The 25,828-nt window shown below is 41.0% G+C and overlaps 1 protein-coding gene across 2 annotated transcripts in view; it reads right to left on the bottom strand.

Annotated features, from left to right (window-relative positions):
• The window catches only part of LOC117394998 (KH domain-containing, RNA-binding, signal transduction-associated protein 3-like), a 168,230-nt gene that overhangs the window by 89,610 nt on the left and 52,792 nt on the right, over window positions 1-25,828 (bottom strand). For both annotated transcript variants that reach the window (XM_033993813.3, XM_033993812.3), the window contains exon 2: window positions 1,468-1,583. In XM_033993813.3, coding sequence (XP_033849704.1) covers window positions 1,468-1,583 — 116 coding nt within the window. The remainder of the gene's footprint in view (window positions 1-1,467; window positions 1,584-25,828) is intronic.

Genomic DNA, 25,828 nt, shown 5'->3' with positions numbered 1-25,828 from the left:
CGTCAAGTGGGAGCCACTGGTGGACCCCCGGAAGGTGCTGATGCCACCACTGCACATCAAATTGGGCCTTATGAAACAATTTGTCAGAGCTCTAGATAAGGAGTCGGCAGCCTTCAAGTACCTTCAAGACTTCTTCCCTAAGCTGTCTGAGGCAAAGGTCAAAGCCGGTGTCTTCGTCGGACCACAGATAAAGAAGATCCTGGAGTGCAATGAATTCCCCAAGAAGCTCACTAGTAAGGAGAAAGCGGCTTGGAACAGCTTTGTCGCAGTGGTTCGGGGCTTCCTGGGCAATCACAAGGCCGAAAACTATGTGGAGCTGGTTGAGACTCTGGTGAAGAACTACGGCACAATGTAGGATGTCCCTCAAAGTCCATATCCTTGATGCTCATCTTGATAAATTCAAGGAGAACATGGGAGCGTACTCGGAGGAGCAAGGCGAGCGCTTCCACCAGGATATACTGGACTTTGAACGCCGCTACCAAGGACAGTATAACGAGAACATGATGGGAGACTACATTTGGGGGCTGATTCGTGAAAGTGATTTACAGTATAATCGTAAATCTCGAAAAACTACTCACTTCTAAATCTTTTGTAGTCATTTTTGTATTACTTTAGTATAAATACATGTTAATTTGGATTCATATGTTGTTTTTTTCTGACTTTATGTGAACGAAAAGACACAAATTCGCCCGTTTTCTCATTGGAAATAGGTAAATTTCAAAATATCACTGTCCTGGTCACAAAAGCAAAGTTTGTGGGGAATAATAGCCATTTTCTATACTTTTGAGGCATAAGCAATTAGGAAATAACACTTACTACCCAGGAACAAAAATTGTGTTACATAGTGTAATCCAAGCAAATGGAGAGAGGCGTTCCTACTGTGCTAAATACTATGTGACAATCCTTACACTAACATAATAAATCAATCCTTATTCTCTATGGATGAAACGATTGACATTTCAGAGAAAGTCATGATAGCTATTTCTTCAAACTGCCCCCTCCTAAACCCCCATACACAAATTCAACGCCAATATTCCGTTCAAGCAAAAAATGTTAATTGCTAAATAATGTGAAATCTGCCACAAGAAAGCTTTCTTTAACATTGGCTGTCCTCACCCTTCACACTGTAGAGCACAGACAACTAAAGTTAATGAACAAAACCATGGTTTATGTCACAGATGGTAGTAAATGAATCTCATTATACATGTCTTGGTGCCTCTACCTGAAAAGTTTGTTGCTTGTGGTGAATGTTTTTTCTTCTTCTCCAGCAGTGATAAGTGGCCAAGTACCTTTACAGTAATCACCCAGCATTGTCTTTTTTTTTAAGTGCAAACAAAGAAGCTTCAGAATTTTCTTCCAAACTCCACTGTCAGAGTGCAGTTGTTTTTCCTGACAGAAGTGTTCTTTGAGGGATAGGGCCAGCAGAAAGTTAATATCATCAACAACAACCAGAAAATATGTACTTACTTTGGGGAACTGCTTCACTGGTATCAATATTTTCTGTCCTAGCTTCATATTCTTGTTGATAACTACGTCAATGAACTTCTCATCTTTCTCTTCACCCTTCTGCACTTTTTCAATTTCTGAAACAGGAATAAAAACATGCAGAGTAAGTAAAATACAGCAATACATAAATGGTCATTAATTCCAAACGTCATGAGGCATTTTTCAATGTTTTTTTTTTTTATGTATAACTGTGAATTAACTAGAAGGCATGCTAAAAAAATAAATAATAATAATGATACAATAAAATAAAAGGCCCTTCTTTGCAAAAGGTACACGTTGATCTCCCAGGAGGAAGTAAGAGACAAAGTCAAAACCCAGTCACTCTGGTAACGCTCCATGACGCTGTTCATCTGAACCATCTGGTAAGCTTATACACTGTATTACAGCTTGATTAGCAGCTTCCACAATTACCAGGACAACCTGCTTGTCCAGGAAATGTAACATTATCCGCCAGGACTGAATATGCACTCTGTAAAAGTGGTGTTGTCATAAAAGGCTCAGTGTGGAAGCTGTTTCACATGACATGAAACAAGTGAAAGAGTACAGCAGTGCGGAAGTGTCCCGAGGCATTACCAAATGTGGAGCCCCAAGTTACATACATCTGAGCTGGCACACAAAAGACAGGAGAAACAGCTATGCTTTCTTACTTAAGATTTTTTTTTTATGTTATTGCCTCAGCTTCCACAAAAGCTCTAGTTCGAGAGCTAACATTGGATCCATCAATCAACAGTTTAAATAAAGCAGGTGAGCTAGCAATTACTGATGCCAGTAGTGGCATAGCAATTCCAATTGAAATGGTAGGCTAATCTGTCGTTGCCTCCTTGTTTGCGTGGTTATGTCCTGGTAGACTTAGCCTAGATTAAAGTCTTATTCTGGCACACTGCAGCAAGTTGGCATTCTGTGCCAAGAGTAAGCAGATTGTACTTAACTCAAGAGGCAGCTGTGTATATCAGAGGTCTTGGTTCCAGAGCTTATTCTCTGAGATGAGGTACAGCCATGACTATAAACTCAATTACCCCCGGGCTTCTACATGCTGCTGGAGTATGGGCCTCATTTACAAAAGGGCACTAAATGTAGCTGTAACGTGCACATTAAGTAGTGAGTCTAACGTACACCATAAATCCAAATTTACTGTCCCATTTACTAACAGAGAACTCATTCATTTACATGCACACTATTTGGCTAATTTACATGCCATAGCGTGCACACTACATGTATTGTGAGTGATAGTTTAATGTGCACGATAATGTCCAAGACTTACCTGTGACCACCAAGATATAAAAAGCCCCAGCAGTCTAGGCGTATCTGTTGGTCAGTGGCTTATTGTGAAAGGTGGAGGTGGCTTACGTTGACCGAAAATGAACAATCAACAGACGCAGCCCTCCGCAGGGGACAGGCAGAGGCAATGCAAACTAAAACTGCACGCAGAGGAGTTAGAAACACGAACACAGAGACAACTTGCATTTGTATGACAGTGTTGGCTGTATACGCCTTCAACTGAAAAGCTCAAACATGCTAATGGATAACTGCAAAGCATATGACATGGTTTATTTAGTTTTCATAAATCTATTGACTAAGTCCAGCGTAAAATATTAATTCTCAAACTGAACGCAGTAGGGATTCAAGGAAATGCATGCACATGGATTAGGGAGTGGTTAACATGTAGAAAACAGAAAGTACTGATTAGAGGAGAAACCTCAAAATGGAGTGAGGTAACCAGTGGTGTACCACAGGGATCAGTTTTAGGTCCTCTGCTATTCCTAATCTACATTAATGATTTAGATTCTGGTATAGTAAGCAAACTCGTTAAATTTGCAGACGACACAAAAATAGGAGGAGTGGCAAACACTGTTGCAGCAGCAAAAGTCATTCAAAATGATCTAGACAGCATTCAGAACTGGGCAGACATATGGCAAATGACATTTAATAGAGAAAAGTGTAAAGTATTGCATGCAGGAAATAAAAATGTGCATTATAAATATCATATGGGAGATACTGAAATTGAAGAAGGGAACTATGAAAAAGGCCTAGGAGTTTATGTTGACTCTGAAATGTCTTCATCTAGACAATGTGGGGAAGCTATAAAAAAAGGCCAACAAGATGCTCAGATATATTGTGAGAAGTGTTGAATTTAAATCAAGGAAAGTAATGTTAAAACTTTACAATGCATTAGTAAGACCTCACCTAGAATATTGTGTTTACTTCTGGTCACCTCGTTACAAAAAGGATATTGCTGCTCTAGAAAGAGTGCAAAGAAGAGCAACCAGAATTATCCCGGGTTTAAAAGGCATGTCATATGCAGACAGGCTTAAATAATTGAATCTATTTAGTCTTGAACAAAGAAGACTACGCGGCGAAGTGATTCAAACATTCAAAAACCTAAAAGGTATTGACAATGTTGACCCAAGGGACTTTTTCTACCTGAAAAAAGAAACAAGGACCAGGGGTCACAAGTGGAAATTAGATAAAGGGGCATTTAGAACAGAAAATTGGAGGCACTTTTTTACACAGAGAATTGTGAGGGTCTGGAACAAACTCCCCTGTAATGTTGTTGAAGCTGACACTCTGTGACCCTTCAAGAAGCTGCTTGATGAGATTCTGGCTTCCTCTCGTTTGTAAACTTTCTTATATCCTTAATGATATAGCCAAAGGACTAGTTTTGGGGCAGTCCAATGATATTATATTGGTGCCTAACCTGCTCCTTTTGGCTCTCCAACCAGCCACAAAATGGTTAGTGATTACTTCGGCCCAAAATAAGCTATTTGCCCTGTATCAGTAATAGTAAATGTTGCTGCAATTTCCACTGTAAAAGAAGGTCTATAGTTGTAATTTTGTAGGTGGTGGTTTGTTACTTCAGCAAAGTGAAGCAGACATTCCAGTAACAAAAGCGGAAGAAACAAGCTGAATAAAACTGACAGTTCTTTAAAGGACAATTCTGCAATTTTCTGAAATAAAGAAACACTGCTTAGTAAAATACTGTTAGCAGTCTAAAGTAAATGGTTGTCTTGCAAAGGCTGAAACAAAGCACAGCTGAGGGTAAGCTATAGGCTTCATGTTCATTGCTCCATTGCTCATCATACTCGGTGAGGTACGTTATCACCTCTTGTAATATGAGGGCAGTCAAGCCCGCTGTCTTAAAAGTTATTATGTCAGTGACCAGGAAATTTGCAATCTGATTGGCTAAAACACAGTCCTTAATGCTTGATAACCTGCCAGATCACTGGCAATTTCCTTCCTCATAAAGCTTAATTATATTTCCTTATTTAAGGTTTCATTTTAACAGAACATTGGATAGTAAAATAATAAAGAATATATATATATATATATATATATATATATATATATATATATATATATATATATATATATATATATATATATATATATTGCAATTGTACAGGTACCTAACAATATACATATAACAAAGACCATTAACAGCAGTGCCAGAAAGGGTTGTTTTTCTTTGATGACCCCCAGGAATGGGGGTTATTTGTGTTAAGTATTAAAAGTTCAGAGTTACGGTGCTGGAAACGTGCTCTAGGAACAGATACAAGGAGATCCTATGTATCCCCAGTCAGGGTAGCTGTTTAGAAATGGTTTCTAACACAACTCCTTCACAATAAGAGCAACCATTTATTTTTCTGTGCTAATTAAAGCTGGGGTCATGCTCTGCTGCACTCGATTGAGCTAACAGCTTTCAGCTCATTGCTTGCCTCTATTTAATTAAAGGGAAAAAAAAGAATGACTGAGCAATTATTTTTAACAATGTAGTGCTTTATAAGAAAATGCAAAAGAAGGACATGCTTAATGCCTTCCCCACCTCAAACACAAGACAAGGCTAAGTGCTGGACTTCACTGTTTAACTGTGTGGTGACATTTAGCCAACTGATACAAGAATCAAATCCGTCCCAGACTAATCCTGCAAGGTGCAGCACCAGAACAGCACAAAGCAGCTTCAAATGGAGCCGTCAGAGGTTTGCACGTATTCTGAGTATTAAAACCACTTTATTCATAGATTTCCTTTCACCAGCCCCGGGTTTCTAAAGCTGAGTAGGTAGGTAGCATATTGTTTTAACTGTCAGTAATGATCTTCTATCTAAATCGACACAACCAGTGCTCCAGTTAAATGTTTACGCTTCAACCTGTGTAGCTGCGAATTTTTCTTATTCTTACTGTGATTGGCTGCAAAGGCAACAGGGCTAGTCAGAAATTGGTTAATGTTGTTTTTTTCTTGTGTACAGTTTCCTAGTAATTGAAGACATTGTATTCTGGGAGATGTAGTTGTTAGTGGAAGTTTTAAGGGAGGCAGACAAGCTGTGCAGCAAAATTGCTAGAATACTTTTACGCATTCAATTTAAATTGAGTGCGTATTTTTTAATGCATAAAAATGGCAGCTTATCTGGACCGCTAGATACAGCAATGCATAATGAAAGAGAACACACATAGTGTGATATAAAACAATACATACACGTAGTGTGATATAAAACAATACATACACATAGTGTGACATAAAACAATACATACACGTAGTGTGATATAAAACAATACATACACATAGTGTGATATAAAACAATACATACACATAGTGTGATATAAAACAATACATACACATAGTGTGATATAAAACAATACATACACATAGTGTGATATAAAACAATACATACACATAGTGTGATATAAAACAATACATACACATAGTGTGATATAAAACAATACATACACATAGTGATATAAAACAATACATACACATAGTGTGATATAAGCAGCTCAATACACCATGCTTCTCCTGTCACAAGCAGCTCAATACAACACGCTTCTCCTGTCACATGCAGCTCAATACAACACGCTTCTCCCATCACAAGCAGCTCAATACACCACGCTTCTCCTGTCACAAGCAGCTCAATACAACACGCTTTTCCTGTCACAAGCAAATCAATACACCACGCTTCTCCCGTCACAAGCAGCTCAATACACCACGCTTCTCCTGTCACAAGCAGCTCAATACACCACGCTTCCCCCATCACAAGCAGCTCAATACACCACGCTTCTCCCGTCACAAGCAGCTCAATACACCACGCTTCTCCCATCACAAGCAGCTCAATACACCACGCTTCTCGTGTCACAAGCAGCTCAATACAACACGCTTCTCCCGTCACAAGCAGTTCAATACAACACGCTTCTCCTGTCACAAGCAGCTCAATCACAAGCAGCTCAATACACCACGCTTCTCGTGTCACAAGCAGCTCAATACACCACGCTTCTCCCGTCACAAGCAGTTCAATACACCACGCTTCTCCCATCACAAGCAGCTCAATACACCACGCTTCTCCTGTCACAAGCAGCTCAATACACCACGCTTCTCCCATCACAAGCAGCTCAATACAACACGCTTCTCCTGTCACAAGCAGTTCAATACAACACGCTTCTCCTGTCACAAGCAGTTCAATACACCACGCTTCTCCCATCACAAGCAGCTCAATACACCACGCTTCTCCCGTCACAAGCAGCTCAATACACCACGCTTCTCGTGTCACAAGCAGCTCAATACACCACACTTCTCCTGTCACAAGCAGCTCAATACACCACGCTTCCCCCATCACAAGCAGCTCAATACACCACGCTTCTCCCATCACAAGCAGCTCAATACACCACGCTTCTCCCGTCACAAGCAGCTCAATGCACCACGCTTCTCCCATCACAAGCAGCTCAATACACCACGCTTCTCGTGTCACAAGCAGCTCAATACACCACGCTTCTCCCGTCACAAGCAGCTCAATACACCACGCTTCTCCCATCACAAGCAGCTCAATACACCACGCTTCTCCCATCACAAGCAGCTCAATACACCACGCTTCTCCCATCACAAGCAGCTCAATACACCACGCTTCTCCCATCACAAGCAGCTCAATACACCATGCTTCTCCCATCACAAGCAGCTCAATACACCACGCTTCTCCCGTCACAAGCAGCTCAATACACCACGCTTCTCCTGTCACAAGCAGCTCAATACACCACGCTTCTCCTGTCACAAGCAGCTCAATACACCACGCTTCTCCCGTCACAAGCAGCTCAATACACCACGCTTCTCCCGTCACAAGCAGCTCAATACACCACGCTTCTCCCGTCACAAGCAGCTCAATACACCACGCTTCTCCTGTCAGAAGCAGCTCAATACAACACGCTTCTCCTGTCACAAGCAGCTCAATACACCACGCTTCTCCCATCACAAGCAGCTCAATACACCACGCTTCTCCCGTCACAAGCAGCTCAATACACCACGCTTCTCCCGTCACAAGCAGCTCAGTCACAAGCAGCTCAATACACCACGCTTCCCCCATCACAAGCAGCTCAATACACCACGCTTCTCCCACAGAAATCTGTGCAGACCCTGCACAGCACAGCGCAGCTTTGAAAAGTTGCTGCAGAGACTGGTTGCGGCTGTGAACCAAACAGATCACAAGTGACCTGCTAATCGTAATGTTAATAGCTACTAAAACTACAGCTGCTCCCTTGTTAACGGAAGCGAACAACATCAATTATTTAAACAAACATAATGTACTAAATCTGTGATAAGTAATGCATAATGTTACAGTAAAGTTCATGTTAATCAATGACATTAAACTGACTCTGTATAGGTAGATAATCCAGACAAATATAAACATTTAAAAATGATCACCCATCATTAACACATTTAATATTGTTTATATTGGTGCTCACTCTTAACGGTTGAGCGATTCTGAGAGGAGTGGTAAATTGTCCAGCGACATTTTTGGCAACTTTAGTCTAAATAGTGACATCTAATGACTTTGTGAGGGTTCTCTGGAGACTTCCTGCTTTTAGGAGTTGGCAACAATGGCAGTCTCTCCACTTGTGGGAGACAAACCCAGGGCAAGGAGCAGAGCACAGCAACCAAATCATGGCCTACAATTCTCCTGTTATTTCTCTAACTAAAAGCAGGTAACTACCAGAGACGATGACCTGTCAGCCCAGCCTCTACGGCTGTGCCTGCTTACTGGAATAACACTTGTTTATAACCTTGCTCTGCCTGGGATAGCATGTATATAGTTGTACTATGTTTAAAGACGCAGTACCATTTATTTTGTGAACAGTTTTTATTTCTGTTTTCTGTAAATAAATATGCGCAAGAGTGCTTAAAGTTCATTTCTTTCGCCTCTGCCTGCTATTTGTACAGCCCTTAAAAGCTGGACCACAATGCTGCCCTCCCACACCAACCTAATCTCTGACTGTTTGCCCCTTACAATAACAAGCAGCTGAGTCATATTTCAGAGCACTCAATAACTAAATCAATAGCGACGTGCTCTATCAGGAGGGGAGCGAGCACAAACACAGGAGAAGATTGGGTGTGCATGAAGGTAATAGCTATTTAAATGAAGGTGATATGTATTTAATTGAAACGTATATTTTCAACCCCTCAGCAGGGACAGGATAAAGTCATCTGTCATATGACTTGGGGCTTGTGTCAGTTGCTGTAGCAATGGGGAATGTTTGCACTTGTCAATAAAAACCTTTACTTAACAAAAAAAAAAAAATACAATTTATATTCAGTCTTGTCTGTTCAAATGGCAAAATTGCACACCAGTGATTTCCTAGTATCCACAACTCCATACAATGTGGAGTGTTGAAGCTCATTGTTTTTAATAAGATGCATACAACGCTGCAGCTGGTATACGACTGTTTGACAGCAGGTGTCATAAAAAAAGGCATTTACTCATACCTGCTATGTCCTTATGATACATGGCAGGCTGGTAAAATACTATTTAAAAAACAGAATAGTGTAGATCAGTGGTTTTCAAACGGGGGTACGCGAGCTCTCGTCAGGGGGTACGCAAGAAAAATCCTGTAATGGCGGACAACGGTTTTTGCGACTTACAAATCAAATCAACAATCTCCTTTCAAATAAAACCACAGCCATACTGGTGTATGTTTCCTTTCTGTTGGGCTAAAAATAAAAACCTTAAAAGATTGTCATTGTATGGTGTTGTTTTTTTTAAAAAATGTGTAGTATTTACTGGGTAAGTTTACTTTCTGGAGTTTAAATGTTCAGTGTGAGTTGAGCCGGCAGCTGGACCACCCTGCTTAGACAGTGAATTCACTCACTTGCTCCACACTGGAGCCGGAGCGACACCACTGTTCACTTTACCTGAAATGCTTGTATGTGTTTTTTCATTACTAATTACTTCCTTGAAGATCTCCATTGTTGTGTGACTGCATTACCCTACGCCTCCACACTGGTACTTATTAATACAGTAAGAACTCACATATTCGACCCTATAAAGGTTTGACTTCAGTGATGGTTAAACGAGTGTGATGCATATCTGATTTGACGTGTATGTTGGTGAGCACGTTGTAACCTGCCCCCTCCCACCCCAACACCCCCTGCCCTGCACACACACATACTCACACACACACACACACATTTCGCACAAAGAAAAACTATGACTTGCGTTTGAGGGACTGTAAAGGGAAACGTTGATTCTTTCATTGAAATTTGTAAGTGCACGAGTTGGGGGAATAACACAGCAGTAAAAGACAAAAACTTGTCTGTTTTTTTAGGTAGCACAAAAAGATACAATGTCAAAAATACACAGCTGAAAGGACAGTGTTTTAATGTTCCATGTAGATGCACTGTATTGGTTTTGTTGGTACAGTACTATATTTTCAACAGAAGTAGTATTTTAAGAACATAAGAACATAAGAAAGTTTACAAACGAGAGGAGGCCATTCAGCCCATCTTGCTCGTTTGGTTGTTAGTAGCTTATTGATCCCAGAATCTCATCAAGCAGCTTCTTGAAGGATCCCAGGGTGTCAGCTTCAACAACATTACTGGGGAGTTGGTTCCAGATCCTCACAATTCTCTGTGTAAAAAAGTGCCTCCTATTTTCTGTTCTGAATGCCCCTTTATCTAATCTCCATTTATGACCCCTGGTCCTTTTTTCTTTTTTCAATTCAAAGAAGTCCCCCGGGTTGACATTGTCTATACCTTTTAGGATTTTGAATGTTTGAATCAGATCGCCACGTAGTCTTCTTTGTTCAAGACTGAATATATTCAATTCTTTTAGCCTGTCTGCATACGACATGCCTTTTAAACCCGGGATAATTCTGGTTGCTCTTCTTTGCACTCTTTCTAGAGCAGCAATATCCTTTTTGTAACGAGGTGACCAGAACTGAACACAATATTCTAGGTGAGGTCTTACTAATGCATTGTAGAGTTTTAACATTATTATTATTATTATTATTATTATTATTATTATTATTATTATTATTATTATTTATTTCTTAGCAGACGCCCTTATCCAGGGCAACTTACAATTGTTACAACATATCACATTATACATTATTTCACATTATACAGATATCACATTATTTTTACATACAATTACCCATTTATACAGTTGGGTTTTTACTGGAGCAATCTAGGTAAAGTACCTTGCTCAAGGGTACAACAGCAGTGTCCCCCACTGGGGATTGAACCCACAACCCTCCGGTCAAGAGTCCAGAGCCCTAACCACTACTCCACACTGCTGCCTTATTATTTCCCTTGATTTAAATTCAACACTTCTCACAATATATCCAAGCATCTTGTTGGCCTTTTTTATAGCTTCCCCACATTGTCTAGATGAAGACATTTCTGAGTCAACATAAACTCCTAGGTCTTTTTCATAGTTCCCTTCTTCAATTTCACTATCTCCCATATGATATTTATAATGCACATTTGCATTGCCTGCATGCAATACTTTACACTTTTCTCTATTAAATGTCATTTGCCATATGTCTGCCCAGTTCTGAATGCTGTCTAGATCATTTTGAATGACTTTTGCTGCTGCAACAGTGTTTGCCACTCCTCCTATTTTTGTGTCGTCTGCAAATTTAACGAGTTTGCTTACTATACCAGAATCTAAATCATTAATGTAGATTAGGAATAGCAGAGGACCTAAAACTGATCCCTGTGGTACACCACTGGTTACCTCACTCCATTTTGAGGTTTCTCCTCTAATCAGTACTTTCTGTTTTCTACATGTTAACCACTCCCTAATCCATGTGCATGCATTTCCTTGAATCCCTACTGCATTCAGTTTGAGAATTAATCTTTTATGCGGGACTTTGTCAAAAGCTTTCTGGAAGCTTTTGTGTTAATTCAGAACAATATGATTCTGAAAATATCACTTGCCAAAATGCACAGAACTGCTTAAAACGTAAACGCAATGCCAATATTAAAAAAAATAACAACACCACAGTCTCCAGAATAAAAATGTATCTAACGTCTTCAAAATTGCAGAATATATAGTGCTCGATAAGGCCTTAATGTCACAATGCAAATGAAAATGCACAAAAACAACCAAAGATCACAGATTATTTTTAAATGCATCACAGTATTTAAGACTGCCTAATGATTAATCTTTACATTACCGTGCCTTGTCTCATTCACTTTGTTTTTGGAGGAAGCGCTGTGCAACAATAAATACTGATTTGCCATCCCAGAAAAACAAACAAACAAAAAAAAAAAGCCACGGGCTGTGCCGGTTAAACAAGTGAATTGTAACATTGAAGAGATAGGCTTTGTATCAGAAAACTAGTGACAGAGTCGGAAATCACGTGTGATGGGTAAGTGCATTCATTTGATACATATATAATGGGGATTGAGTTTATTAATACAAGGACAGTGAAATGTGACTTTATGTACTTTACCTAGATTGCTCCAGTAAAAAAACAACTGTATAAATGGGTAATTGCAGGTAAAAAATAATATAATTGTATAAATCTGCTAAGAATAATACAGTGTGTGCCCAGCAACAAGCTTTAATTGTCTTAGAGCTGATTAACACAGGTATTGCACTAAACACATGTAAGCAGTTTGCTAAAAGTCATTTTTGACTGCATGATATAAATATCCCCTTTCTACTTTCAACAAATTAGCTTTTGGAAATATTCACTTCAGCAGTTGGCTTGATAGATACATTAGAGTTTGTATAAGGTATTGTGGGGCTCGGAATCCACCTGCCAAGACCTGTGGGATTACCTGCAGCTCTATGGCTCTATTCCATCCTGTGAGACCTGGGAGTTTACCTGCAGCGCCATTGCTGTTGCTATTGTATCCAGTACTACTTTTTGATGTTTGTTCCTGAATAAAACCTTTTTGATTAAATCTTTCCTAAAGACTAATAACTACTGTGAGGGCGGAGAACCACTCACCTTGTGTAATCCCATGATTCCCATCAGTGCTTTGAAAACAAAAATCTTTCCATTGGGCACACTTTGGCTTCCTAGCAGAAAGTTTTCCGGTTGAAGCCCATTACTTTAGTGAAAATCCAACATTCACAAAGTGGAGAGTTCTGACTCTTGCTGATGTCTACATTTATAGGGGACAATCAGTCGCAAAATATACGGAATTAACCTCTAGGCTTCTTCAGACAGGGGCTGTGTTCAGCACTGAAACAAAGAAAAGAACGCAGTTGCTCTGTATTTGATTTGTCTCCAAAGGTTGATACAGGACTCTCAAGAGAAGGATCTCCAGGATGTTTTTATTGAGGGCTCTATGCAGGACGAATGCTGTGTTAACTCACGTAAAGAAGTAGCGATAGTCTGATCGGAGCTGCTTTCCCAATGTACTTGAGCAGTGCTGCATTCAGGCACCCACAGTAAGCTGGAGTCAGTTAATTACTAGCATCAGCACTTCCTATCAAAACGTATTGAGGTACTGTAATGCTGAAGTGCATGCAGTATTCACCTCATGTAAATTGTTTTGCATCTGAACACCACAGTTCATTTAATCACCAAATGGGCCTCTTCCTGGCATTGTTATTATTATAATATTATTCTTACGAACAGAAAGACTCACATGCACTATAGGTGTTCTATTCCCATAGCCTTAGCTCAGTGCAGTATTTATTCACACAGCTGTTTATATCAACTGAACATACCCCTGCGCTTCTATTAAAAGCAGTGGCTGTCGGTCGACTTGGTTTTACTGTGTTTTGACACATAATGAGTGTGTCTGTCATCAGTCATCAGCTACAAGCAAACACAACCCTTAAAGTGCTTTATGCGTAACATTATATAAGTACAGTTCAGAACTCCTTTTTACATTTGCTTATGCCTTTGAGTTGCTTCAGAGGCACAGTACAGCAGTTCCTGCATTAATAGTGTCCTGGGAGTAGCGGACACATGCCTTTTCAGGCTTGAAAGAGAGAAGAAATGTGTCTCCCTGCTGCTGAAGCTACAAACGAAGTACCTACAGTCTAACCAGATGCTTCACTAACCCTTCAAACTGGCGATCTTTAAACTCACATTGCTTTCCCCCGTTTTGCTGGCTTGGCCTTTATTTCAGGAAAAAATACAAAACATAGTAAATAATTGATAATGTTCAGCTCCAAATGCACCTGCTCTGTATTAGTCATCTGCAGACTGAGCAAATGATTAGGCTATGAAGTTCATTATTTCCTGATAAATTATTTATTAGATCTGCATAGTGTGAATTTGCATTGCTTGGCTCTTAACTCATCAGTACCTGGTATTAACAAATGTAAAAACAATTCCTGAAAATTGTTTCAAGTGCCTGAAAACTTTTTGAATCTTATTTGGTTAGTAAGTGTCATAAACAACCACTAGATATCTTTTTCTTCTTTTCACCTTGTACGTTTTGATGGCAAAATCGTTTTAATCTTACATTTTGATGGAAAAATAAGTATTCCCTTTTAATGGGTTTGCTTATCTAATGGGAGTATTGAGGTGTGTAGTCTAAAGCAGTGGTTTGCTTATCTAATGGGAGTATTGAGGTGTGTAGTCTAAAGCTGTGGTTCTGAAGCCAAATAATGTATTTGCCTTAGAAAACCTTACCACATATTGTCTTTAAAACTCAAAGTATACAGTAAACAATAGATGACTACAGTCATGGAATGTATATCTGGTTTGTTAAGCTGGAATGAGAAAATGATAGACATTAAAGGTGAAAATAAAAACAGAGCAGAATCTATACAACTGCATAATACAATCACAGTCTATTTATTATTATTATTATTATTATTATTTACAATAGAAAAAGAGCTAACTTATTATTTATGTATAGTGGAATATATTGACATAGATATTTTGTTAGTTAGTGAAAACTACAGCATCATGTTCAGTTACTGTCGGTAGTGTCCGATTAAATGACAGTACAGTATTTATGAAGTAGCTTTGAAGCAGAATCTGTGTTGCTGAGGTAAAAGTACAGATTAATAATTACGAGGGAGGGGTGTATCTGGGGTTGTAAAAGTACAGGTTAGTTATGAGGGAGGGGTGTATCTGGGGTTGTAAAAGTACAGGTTAATAATTACGAGGGAGGGGTGTATGCATTACCACTGCAAACTGTCTGGGAACTACCTGCAGAACAGGAGAGCAGCACTGGATATTTAGATTCAATATTTGTACTGTTATTTCATTTTCTGGCAGTGTGTTATATTGTATGGTGGATATAATATAGTATCTGAGCCCCTATGGGTGACCCTCTATTCACTATGTCCAAGAATCACCACTGTCATAAAAATAAAAAATCAATGTTCTCTGCCTCTCCTGTTCACTGTCATCACTGTCTGGAGGTGAGAATGAAATTCAAAACAGTTCATCTCGGGTCACACTCTGCCTTGTTCTCGTCGCTCCCCTAGTCTACTATAGACCGGCTAAGAGATGTGTGCTATTTTAAATATGTTTAAAATATACACCCTGGAAATTCCTTTTTAAATCGACATTAGGCCCTCATTAAGAAATCAGATAAAGTTCCTTACTCTTGCCTCCAGAGCATGTATGCCTTTCTGCTTTAAGGGTATTGCTCCCTCTTTGAAACGCTGTACTTGGGAGCTACAGGGCATGTTCTAATGACACCATGCTGTTGCAAGTGAAATTACTTCATGGGGACAATGCTGTCATATTGTCTTATAACCAGTTCCAAGCTATAAAGGATGCCATTTTAATGAAGGAGCATGATATAATACTGTGGCAGTCTTATTGTTACATAGCCAAAACACTGTAACCAAAAACTGTGAAGTTAAAAGAGAGGGCTATGAAATACTCAATATACATAGAGCATTAGAGAGGAGATTTTATTGAGAGTTTATTGGACATGGTGAACCAAAACCCTATAAAGTCTGCAAGCTGCATGTTTCCATGTACTGTACTATAGAGACAGAAGAATTTCTGGCTTTGTTTACATTTCTGAAGGGCTTCCAGCTGTATGTTTATCAGCTCAACTGGTGTCAGTTTATGAAAAATAATCCGAATTGATGATTAAAGACAAAACAGCGGACAGCATTAAGAGATTTTTATATCTCCACAGCTAGGCTTATTTCCTTCCTTTCGAAGGTAGTGAAATCTTTGTGAGCTCCCTTCCGCACGTACATTCACATCCACTCATGATGTCTTAGTTTCTCTTTGTTTCCTCAATCAGGTTTTTCAGGGTCAAACGTAAAGAAGAATTTGTCTTTCCCTAATCCTGAGATTACATTCCATGCAACTCCTCTCCGTGTGCCAGCTCTTTGCTCAGGAATAATGAGCCAATGCACGATCAAAGGCCAAGATAATGCCCAGGATTAAGATGCCTCACTCCCTGTCTGGTGCAGTCACTAAGAATCACTAGAGACACTACAGGCTACCTCTCCCTCCCACTCCAGCTTCCTGTCACACCGAAGAGAAACAACCCAAAAGTACCTCTTAGCTTTTTCTTATGATTTGATTTCCTTTGTCATTGCCTAGATCCCTTTATTCAGGGTGATTAAAAAAAGATTCATTTTAATCTGTAAAGAAATTAATCTTGTCTTCAAGAAGGAACTAAACCCCCTCCCCACCCCCACCCCCACACCCCGCGCTCTGCCTGCCTTGCAATTACTGCAGGTATCCTGGAAATGCAATTCTTTAAGCTACAGAGCTGGCTGTGGAGACACTCTGCAAGGAGACACTGATAAATGGAAAATAACAAATCATGACTTGAGGCGGAACAGAAATTGGTCTCATGTAGGTTTGCTGCTTATCGTTATTATAAAAATGAAAAGAAAAAAATGATGGATCCGTAATAAAAGGGAACCCGATTCTTTTTTATCCTCTTACCAGCACTTTCTACACGGAAAAAAAAAAAAAAAACACTTAGGGGTAGATGTACTAAGATGGGCCAGCTGCAGCGCAGACATACCGCAATTTGCATTTTCGTTATGACAAAGATAAAATATGTTAATGAGGAGAGAGCCGCAATGTACTCATTTAAATATTATTTGTGTCAACTTAGCGAGATCTCTAGTGAGAGATGTGTGACATTTTGTCAAATAAAATAGTGGCAGTTGAGTTGTGGTTTGCTGCAGCAGACAGTGTCCGAAGGATAATGTCTATACATGCAAGGGTGCAAGAATCAAAATAACATTGTTTTTGTTAAATGTAAATGTCATCTGTACAATGCATTCTGTTCCATCTTCATTTTACCTATTTTGTTATATATGTAAAAAATGAAAGGCAGTTTAATCCCATCAGATTCTATAGGGCAGCAATGTGGAGCAGTGTGGATTAGTGGTTAAAGCTCTGGACTCTTGACTGGAGGGTCGTGGGTTCAATACCAGGTGGGGACACTGCTGCTGTACCCTTGAGCAAGGTACTTTACCTAGATTGCTCCAGTAAAAACCCAACTGTATAAATGGGTAATTGTATGTAAAAATAATGTGATATCTTGTAACAATTTTAAGTCGCCCTGGATAAGGGCATCCGCTAAGAAATAAATAATAATAATAGTGGGCTTTTCATAATCATACAGTAGCCCCTCGCTAAACCGGACATGTTTGTCCGACATAAGGAGGTGTCGGGTTTAAACACAATAAAACCTCACACACATACATTCACAGTTCTCGATGTATTTGAAATATGAAGCATTGCGCTGAAATAACACTAATGTGTTTTGGGTACACATTACAGTATGTAACAATATAAATCTTTTTGTACTTTAGCCTACTGGTAACACAAAATAAATCATACTGCTGCATTGAACACATTTATCATTGTGTTTATTTCTAGAAAGTTTAAGGGGAAATTGCATTAAATGTACCTTATTCTTTTACATTTTGCAAAAAAATATTTTTGTGTGTATCCAGGTGAAGTCTGAATGGAAGTATTCTTATTGTATGCAAATCCTCAGACAGACTAGATTTGCAGCAGCTTAAGCAGGATTTCTCTCTCGTTAAAAGAATGACAATCGAACTGTGTATTTGAATACATAATGTCGTCCTGCTTTGAAGCACCTGATAGACAAACCTCAACCTAACACTAACGCTAACCGAACCCTGACCCTAACCAAACACTAACACTGACCCTAACCGAACCCTAACCCTAACCCTAAACCTAATGGAACTCCAACCCTAACCCTAACCCTAACCCTAACCGAACCCTAACCCTAACCCTAAACCTAACCCTAACCGAACCCTAACCCTAACCCTAACCGAACCCTAACCCTAACCAAACACTAACCCTAACCTTAACCGAACCCTAACCTTAACCCTAACCGAACCCTAACCCTAACCCTAAACCTAACGGAACCCTAACTCTAACCCTAACCCTAACCCTAACCCTAAACCTAACCCTAACCGAACCCTAGAGATTACTCTCTAGCATGGAGTGCACAGGAGCAGGATTACTCTCCAGCATGGAGCGCACGGGAGCAGGATTACTCTCCAGCATGAAGTGCACAGGAGCAGGATTACTCTCCAGCATGAAGTGCACAGGAGCAGGATTACTCTCCAGTATGGAGCGCACGGGGAGCAGGATTACTCTCCAGTATGGAACGCACGGGAGCAGGATTACTCTCCAGCATGGAGCGCACGGGAGCAGGATTACTCTCCAGTATGGAGCGCACGGGAGCAGGATTACTCTCCAGTATGGAGCGCACGGGAGCAGGATTACTCTCCAGCATGAAGTGCACAGGAGCAGGATTACTCTCCAGTATGGAGCGCACGGGAGCAGGATTACTCTCCAGTATGGAGCGCACGGGAGCAGGATTACTCTCCAGCATGAAGTGCACAGGAGCAGGATTACTCTCCAGCATGAAGTGCACAGGAGCAGGATTACTCTCCAGTATGAAGTGCACGGGAGCAGGATTACTCTCCAGTATGAAGTGCACAGGAGCAGGATTACTCTCCAGTATGAAGTGCACAGGAGCAGGATTACTCTCCAGCATGGAGTACACGGGAGCAGGATTACTCTCCAGCATGAAGTGCACAGGAGCAGGATTACTCTCCAGTATGGAGTGCACGGGGAGCAGGATTACGCTCAAGTATGGAGTGCACGGGGAGCAGGATTACTCTCCAGTATGGAGCGCACGGGAGCAGGATTACTCTCCAGTATGGAGTGCACGGGGAGCAGGATTACTCTCCAGCATGGAGCGCACGGGAGCAGGATTACTCTCCAGTATGGAGCGCACGGGAGCAGGATTACTCTCCAGTATGGAGCGCACGGGAGCAGGATTACTCTCCAGCATGAAGTGCACAGGAGCAGGATTACTCTCCAGTATGGAGCGCACGGGAGCAGGATTACTCTCCAGTATGGAGCGCACGGGAGCAGGATTACTCTCCAGCATGAAGTGCACAGGAGCAGGATTACTCTCCAGTATGAAGTGCACGGGAGCAGGATTACTCTCCAGTATGAAGTGCACAGGAGCAGGATTACTCTCCAGTATGAAGTGCACAGGAGCAGGATTACTCTCCAGCATGGAGTACACGGGAGCAGGATTACTCTCCAGCATGAAGTGCACAGGAGCAGGATTACTCTCCAGTATGGAGTGCACGGGGAGCAGGATTACGCTCAAGTATGGAGTGCACGGGGAGCAGGATTACTCTCCAGTATGGAGCGCACGGGAGCAGGATTACTCTCCAGTATGGAGTGCACGGGGAGCAGGATTACTCTCCAGCATGGAGCGCACGGGAGCAGGAATACTCTCCAGTATGGAGTGCACGGGAGCAGGATTACTCTCCAGTATGGAGTGCACGGGGAGCAGGATTACTCTCCAGCATGGAGCGCACGGGAGCAGGATTACTCTCCAGTATGGAGCGCACGGGAGCAGGATTACTCTCCAGCATGAAGTGCACAGGAGCAGGATTACTCTCCAGTATGGAGCGCACGGGAGCAGGATTACTCTCCAGCATGAAGTGCACAGGAGCAGGATTACTCTCCAGTATGAAGTGCACAGGAGCAGGATTACTCTCCAGTATGAAGTGCACAGGAGCAGGATTACTCTCCAGTATGAAGTGCACAGGAGCAGGATTACTCTCCAGCATGGAGTACACGGGAGCAGGATTACTCTCCAGCATGGAGTACACAGGAGCAGGATTACTCTCCAGCATGAAGTGCACAGGAGCAGGATTACTCTCCAGTATGGAGTGCACGGGGAGCAGGATTACTCTCCAGCATGGAGCGCACGGGAGCAGGATTACTCTCCAGTATGGAGTGCACGGGAGCAGGATTACTCTCCAGCATGGAGTACACGGGAGCAGGATTACTCTCCAGCATGGAGTACACAGGAGCAGGATTACTCTCCAGCATGAAGTGCACGGGAGCAGGATTACTCTCCAGTATGGAGTGCACGGGGAGCAGGATTACTCTCCAGTATGGAACGCACAGGAGCAGGATTACTCTCCAGTATGAAGTGCACAGGAGCAGGATTACTCTCCAGTATGAAGTGCACAGGAGCAGGATTACTCTCCAGCATGGAGTACACGGGAGCAGGATTACTCTCCAGCATGAAGTGCACAGGAGCAGGATTACTCTCCAGCATGAAGTGCACAGGAGCAGGATTACTCTCCAGCATGAAGTGCACAGGAGCAGGATTACTCTCCAGTATGGAGTGCACGGGAGCAGGATTACTCTCCATAAGCACACAGTCTGGGAGACGATGATGTCATGGACTCTGGGCCAGATGAAGAAGCAAAATGGTATCACTGGCCACTGTCATAAAAGCAGTTCAACCAGGGGTTTACATAGACCTGAAAGATGCCTACTTCTATATCCCCATATACAAGGAATTTTTAGAGGTTACTCTGTTAGCCAGACAAATGATACAAACAATTAAGGACCATACAACTAGGCATTTTGGGCCTATACTGGCAAAGACAAAAGGTTACATAAATCACTGAGCTGTTACTGGGTCTGATGTACCTGCTACTTTATTCTCTTGTCCTTTCCATTTCCCTTGAGTACATGCAAGTGCACAAAAACAATCTCCTGACTGCTCCTGCCTGCAAGGAAGTTGTTAAACTTGTTTTTACTCCTTTCAGAAAATGGGCCTTTGCCTTAATTTGTCCTCTGTGCTTTGTAAAGCAGGTCTTTGAAATGGTGGAAATGGCAAAGGACTGCTTCCTGACGCAATTTGGCAGGGCACCGACTAGACGGGAGGCATGCCTTGATTTAGTCTTTTCAAAAAACAAAGACAGAATAACTAAAACAGAGGTCAGAGAGCCATTGGCAAACTCAGACCATAACATGGTCTCATTTGAAGTGCTTTTTAAAACCCAAAAAGTAATGAATAAAGCTAAGGTTTACAATTTTAGAAAGGCAAACTACGAAGGATGCCCCACATTGTATCCTCCCAATAGTACTCAAAGAAATTAAAGAAGTTATTTACAAACCACTAACCAAGATCATGCAACAGTCTCTTGACACAGGGGTTGTACCGACAAAAAGGGAGACAAAACCGAACCAGGTAACTACAGACCAATAAGTCTGACTTCTATTATATGTAAACTTATAGAAAATATAATAAGATCCAAAATGGAGAATTACCTACTGTATATGGTAACAGTATCCTGGGAGACAGTCAGCATGGCTTTAGGAAAGGGAGATCGTGTCTAAATAACCTGCTTGATTTTTTTGAGGATGCAACATCGACAATGGATAATTGCAAAGCATACGACATGGTTTATTTAGATTTCCGGAAAGCTTTTGACAAAGTCATGCATAAAAGATTAATTCTCAAACTGAACGCAGTAGGGATTCAAGGAAATGCATGCACAAGGATCAGGGATTGGTTAACATGTAGAATTAGGTCCTCTGCTATTCCTAATCTACATTAACCCTTTGCGGTCCATTTATTCAGCGCATGTCAGGCGCGTCGGGGCTAATTTATTTTCACATGAACTGTTTATTTTACACGCGCTGTTTAAAAGTAATTTTTTTCACAGTAAAACAGGTCTAAAGGGCACTGCATATCAACAGGACACTCAGTACTGCATCTCCAGCCCCGCCCCACCCCATGTTCACTGTATTTATCACATATCTCTTCATAGTAGTGCATACTGATAAATCATCTCTTGATCACTCGATTTATCGCCAAACTCCTCAATAATGCTTTCCAAGTCGTTATTTTATTACTATAACATCTCAAAAAGCTTGGCAAATGTCAGTGATTTTCTTTGCGCTGGATGCGGAAGCAGCTATAAAGAACATAAGAAGAACATAAGAAAGTTTACAAACGAGAGGAGGCCATTCGGCCCATCTTGCTCGTTAAAGGTTGTTAGTAGCTTATTGATCCCAGGATCTCATCAAGCAGCTTCTTGAAGGATCCCAGGGTGTCAGCTTCAACAACATTACTGGGGAGTTGGTTCCAGACCCTCACAATTCTCTGTGTAAAAAAGAGCCTCCTATTTTCTGTTCTGAATGCCCCTTTATCTAATCTCCATTTGTGACCCCTGGCCCTTGTTTCTTTTTTCAGGTCGAAAAAGTCCCCTGGGTCGACATTGTCAATACCTTTTAAAATTTGGAATGTTTGAATCAGATCACTGCATAGTCTTCTTTGCCTTTTAAACCCGGGATAATTCTGGTTGCTCTTCTTTGCACTCTTTCTAGCGCAAGGTGACCAGAACTGAACACAATATTCTAGATGAGGTCTTACTAATGCATTGTAAAGTTTTAACATTACTTCTCTTGATTGAGGGGACTTTCTTGACCTGAAAAAAGAAACAAGGACCAGGGGTCACAAATGGAGATTAGATAAAGGGGCATTCAGAACAGAAAATAGGAGGCACTTTTTTACACAGAGAATTGTGAGAGTCTGGAACAAACTCTCCAGTAATGTTGTTGAAGCTGACACCCTGGGATCCTTCAAGAAGCTGCTTGATGAGATTCTGGGATCAATAAGCTACTAACAACCAAACGAGCAAGATGGGCTGAATGTTCTTATGTTCTTCGTCCTCTGTGTTTTGTAAAATAGGCCTTTGCCTTTTATTATTATTTATTTCTTAGCAGACGCCCTTATCCAGGGCGACTTACAATTGTTACAAGATATCACATTATACATTATTTCACATTATACAGATATCACGTTATTTTTACATACAATTATCCATTTATACAGTTGGGTTTTTACTGGAGCAATCTAGGTAAAGTACCTTGCTCAAGGGTACAACAGCAGTGTCCCCCACTGGGGATTGAACCCACAACCCTCTGGTCAAGAGTCCAGAGCCCTAACCACTACTCCACACTGCTGCCCTCTGTGTTTTGTAAAATGGGCTGATTTACTCATTTCTACTCTCCTGTGATATGCAAATCCTGGGTAAAGACAAGCTATTTCAACAGTGAGCGTCTGTGTTGTGTTGCTGCGCTCGAGACTCATGTCAGACTCGGGTCAGCTGAGAGCTCTCAGTCAGAACTGTGGCACGAGCAAGGGGGCGTGGCCACGGGACTGCGGGTTCTGTTTGTGTGTGTGTGTGTGTGTGTGTGTGTGTGTGTGAGTGTTCTGTGATTGGTTGTTTATGTTCTGTTAATGTTCTGTTGTTAGGCACACTGGACCTGCATTGCGGTGCTAGTATCCTTCATCCTAACCTGCGAAAGGACGCTCACAGAACTGTTCCTGTAAAGCACACCGTCGGGTCTGTGATTTTCCATGTGAACAGCATCTGTGAGTGGAAATAACTTTATGTGTGGCTCTGGTTGGCTGAGGGCCAATAACAATGTATGTGTTCATGTTTATCTGTTCAATCTATCTGTTCAACTCCACCAAACAGGGGTGCTTACCCACTTTTTTATTTACCACTACACCACTGGAAGAGGCATATACAAAGAGTAATAAGAATACAATCTATGTATTTATAACCAGTGTTTGCCTTATACGTCTCCCTCGGTCTAGAGATTTTCAGGTAGAGGCGTTTCACCCTTGGGGGCTGAACGGATCAGCTGCCATCAGAAGCTGCTCAGAGATTTGTGTTGGAAAAGAGAAATCTAAACAATGTGTCATGCTGTCACAAGCGCATCATTGCCAGCACTGGTTTGAAACAATGTGTCATGCTGTCACAAGCGCGTCATTATGCCAGTTTACATGTTGGTTTGCAGATAACCCCAATTTCTTCTCTGTCTTCCCTAGAACTTTGCATAATGCTAATCATGCATGAATCTAAATGTGTTTGTAAAGTATCATACAGATTGTATTTACCAAGTTTCTGTTTAAAACTATTACTAAAAATGTTTGATAAACTGCATCGTGGGCTTGTAAATTCAGGTGGTTACAGCTACTGTACAGTACTTCAGAAAACACTTGCAAATAGCCTTACAAACAACCGTCAAAAATATTTTATTGTTAAGTACTACTGAGTACTATGTTTAAATGTGTAAAACTATACTCCCATGCGATTTCTCTGAGTTATGTCTGAGCAAAACCCGTGTCCATCCTCCACTTCTGTCCGTTGAAGCGATGAAGAGGCTCGGGTGTTAATATCCAGAAGGGAAGAGGATATGATGAGGCAGCTTGATACAATGCACAACACAAACACTGTTTAACCCACTCTCAAAATAAAATGTGGGGTGGAATTTTCGTGACTTCTGTATTGGGAATCAACAATACTACTCAATATTCCATTATTATTTAGCAGAAGCAGTCACACAAGTACAGCGCAAATGAGGATGCTATATTTGGTGTAAAGAGATACAAAATAAGCTAATGAAACAAAAATGTGATACAAAATAAAAGTACACCGTCAGGTTACAAAAATAAAGGCAGCCGTGCATCTCTAATAGCAGGACCCTCTTCATATCGCTGTTGTGCAATTCTTGCTGACGGCTGAGGTAGCTGTTCCTCCGCTTGCCTGAGCACCTCCTTACAGTCCTGGCACAGGCTGCAGGTTACAGCAGGCAGTAATAATTTGGGGAACACACTTGTGGTTCAGATGATGTGTGAAAAGCAGTGTGGGCGACAACACTAAAACAAAGTATTAAAAAAGCAGGCACTATCCATTGGCAAATCAGATCTTTAATAACTATTTACGTGACACACGATGACACGGGGATTCTCTCTAATGAAACTTTTCTCTACTCATGTAAACAGTATTTTGGGGACTTTCACGGTTAACAGCACGAGACTCTAAGTGGGCCGTCAGCATGGCTAATTTAAATCTGACCCCCCTCCCCCTCTCTTTCATTTGCATAGCATTCAGGGAAAAGTAGCCATTCCAAAGGAAATTAGAGGCTTTACATGGAAACACAAACAGGCACCATGTCCACGTTTATGTCATGAGAAACAGATGTCTCGAGAAATAAACGCTCATGTAACAAACACTCATGTAACGCGACCTATTGCCAGCATTGGTTTGAAACAATGTGTCATGCTGTCATAAGCACATCATTGCCAGCATTGGTTTGAGGTGTCTCTGAGTCCTAATAAAGCATCTTGTGTAGCTTTGTTTTAAATTATTATCAAGACCTAGGAGCAGCCACTCCATCGGCACATGACTGCTTGATTGCAGCTCTTTGGTAATGTAAAATACATTTTACATTTTCCTGAAGGGAAATTGAATTTCCTTCCCAGGACTATCAAACACAGTGTAGGCTACTCACTTCTCCACTCCATTAGTGCACTGCTTTTCCAATATACTGTCAATATTGAAGTTTTAAATGTATAAACATTTAACAGACTTGAGTTGCTGAATAAAATAAATATAATATATGGATATAATAATAATAATAATAATAATAATAATAATAATAATAATAATAATAATAATAATAATAATAATAATAATAAGTCGTAGTCCTATTTAAGGTCCGTATGACCCTTGAGGGTGCTAAAAAAGACAGACCCTAACTAATTTAACAAAAAACATCGGTTCAAAGGACTATAAATTAAATTAGCAAAACCAAAGGGGAGGTGGTACAGAGCACGCCCCCTAGAGCTCACTGGTCAACAAATGATGGCATGTCGCCAGCGGACTCCGCGTGGGCATGATCTAAATTAACCCGGGATCGGACCAGGGCCATAATTAGTCATAGTCGCAGTAACTACATGCCTTATTGTTTATTTATTATTTACATAAAAAATTTT

The sequence above is a fragment of the Acipenser ruthenus genome, chromosome 3 (genome assembly GCF_902713425.1).
Source record: "Acipenser ruthenus chromosome 3, fAciRut3.2 maternal haplotype, whole genome shotgun sequence".
Lineage (NCBI taxonomy): Eukaryota > Metazoa > Chordata > Actinopteri > Acipenseriformes > Acipenseridae > Acipenser > Acipenser ruthenus.
The sequence above is the reverse complement of the archived record's forward strand: the minus strand, read 5'-3'. Positions and strand labels throughout refer to the sequence as shown.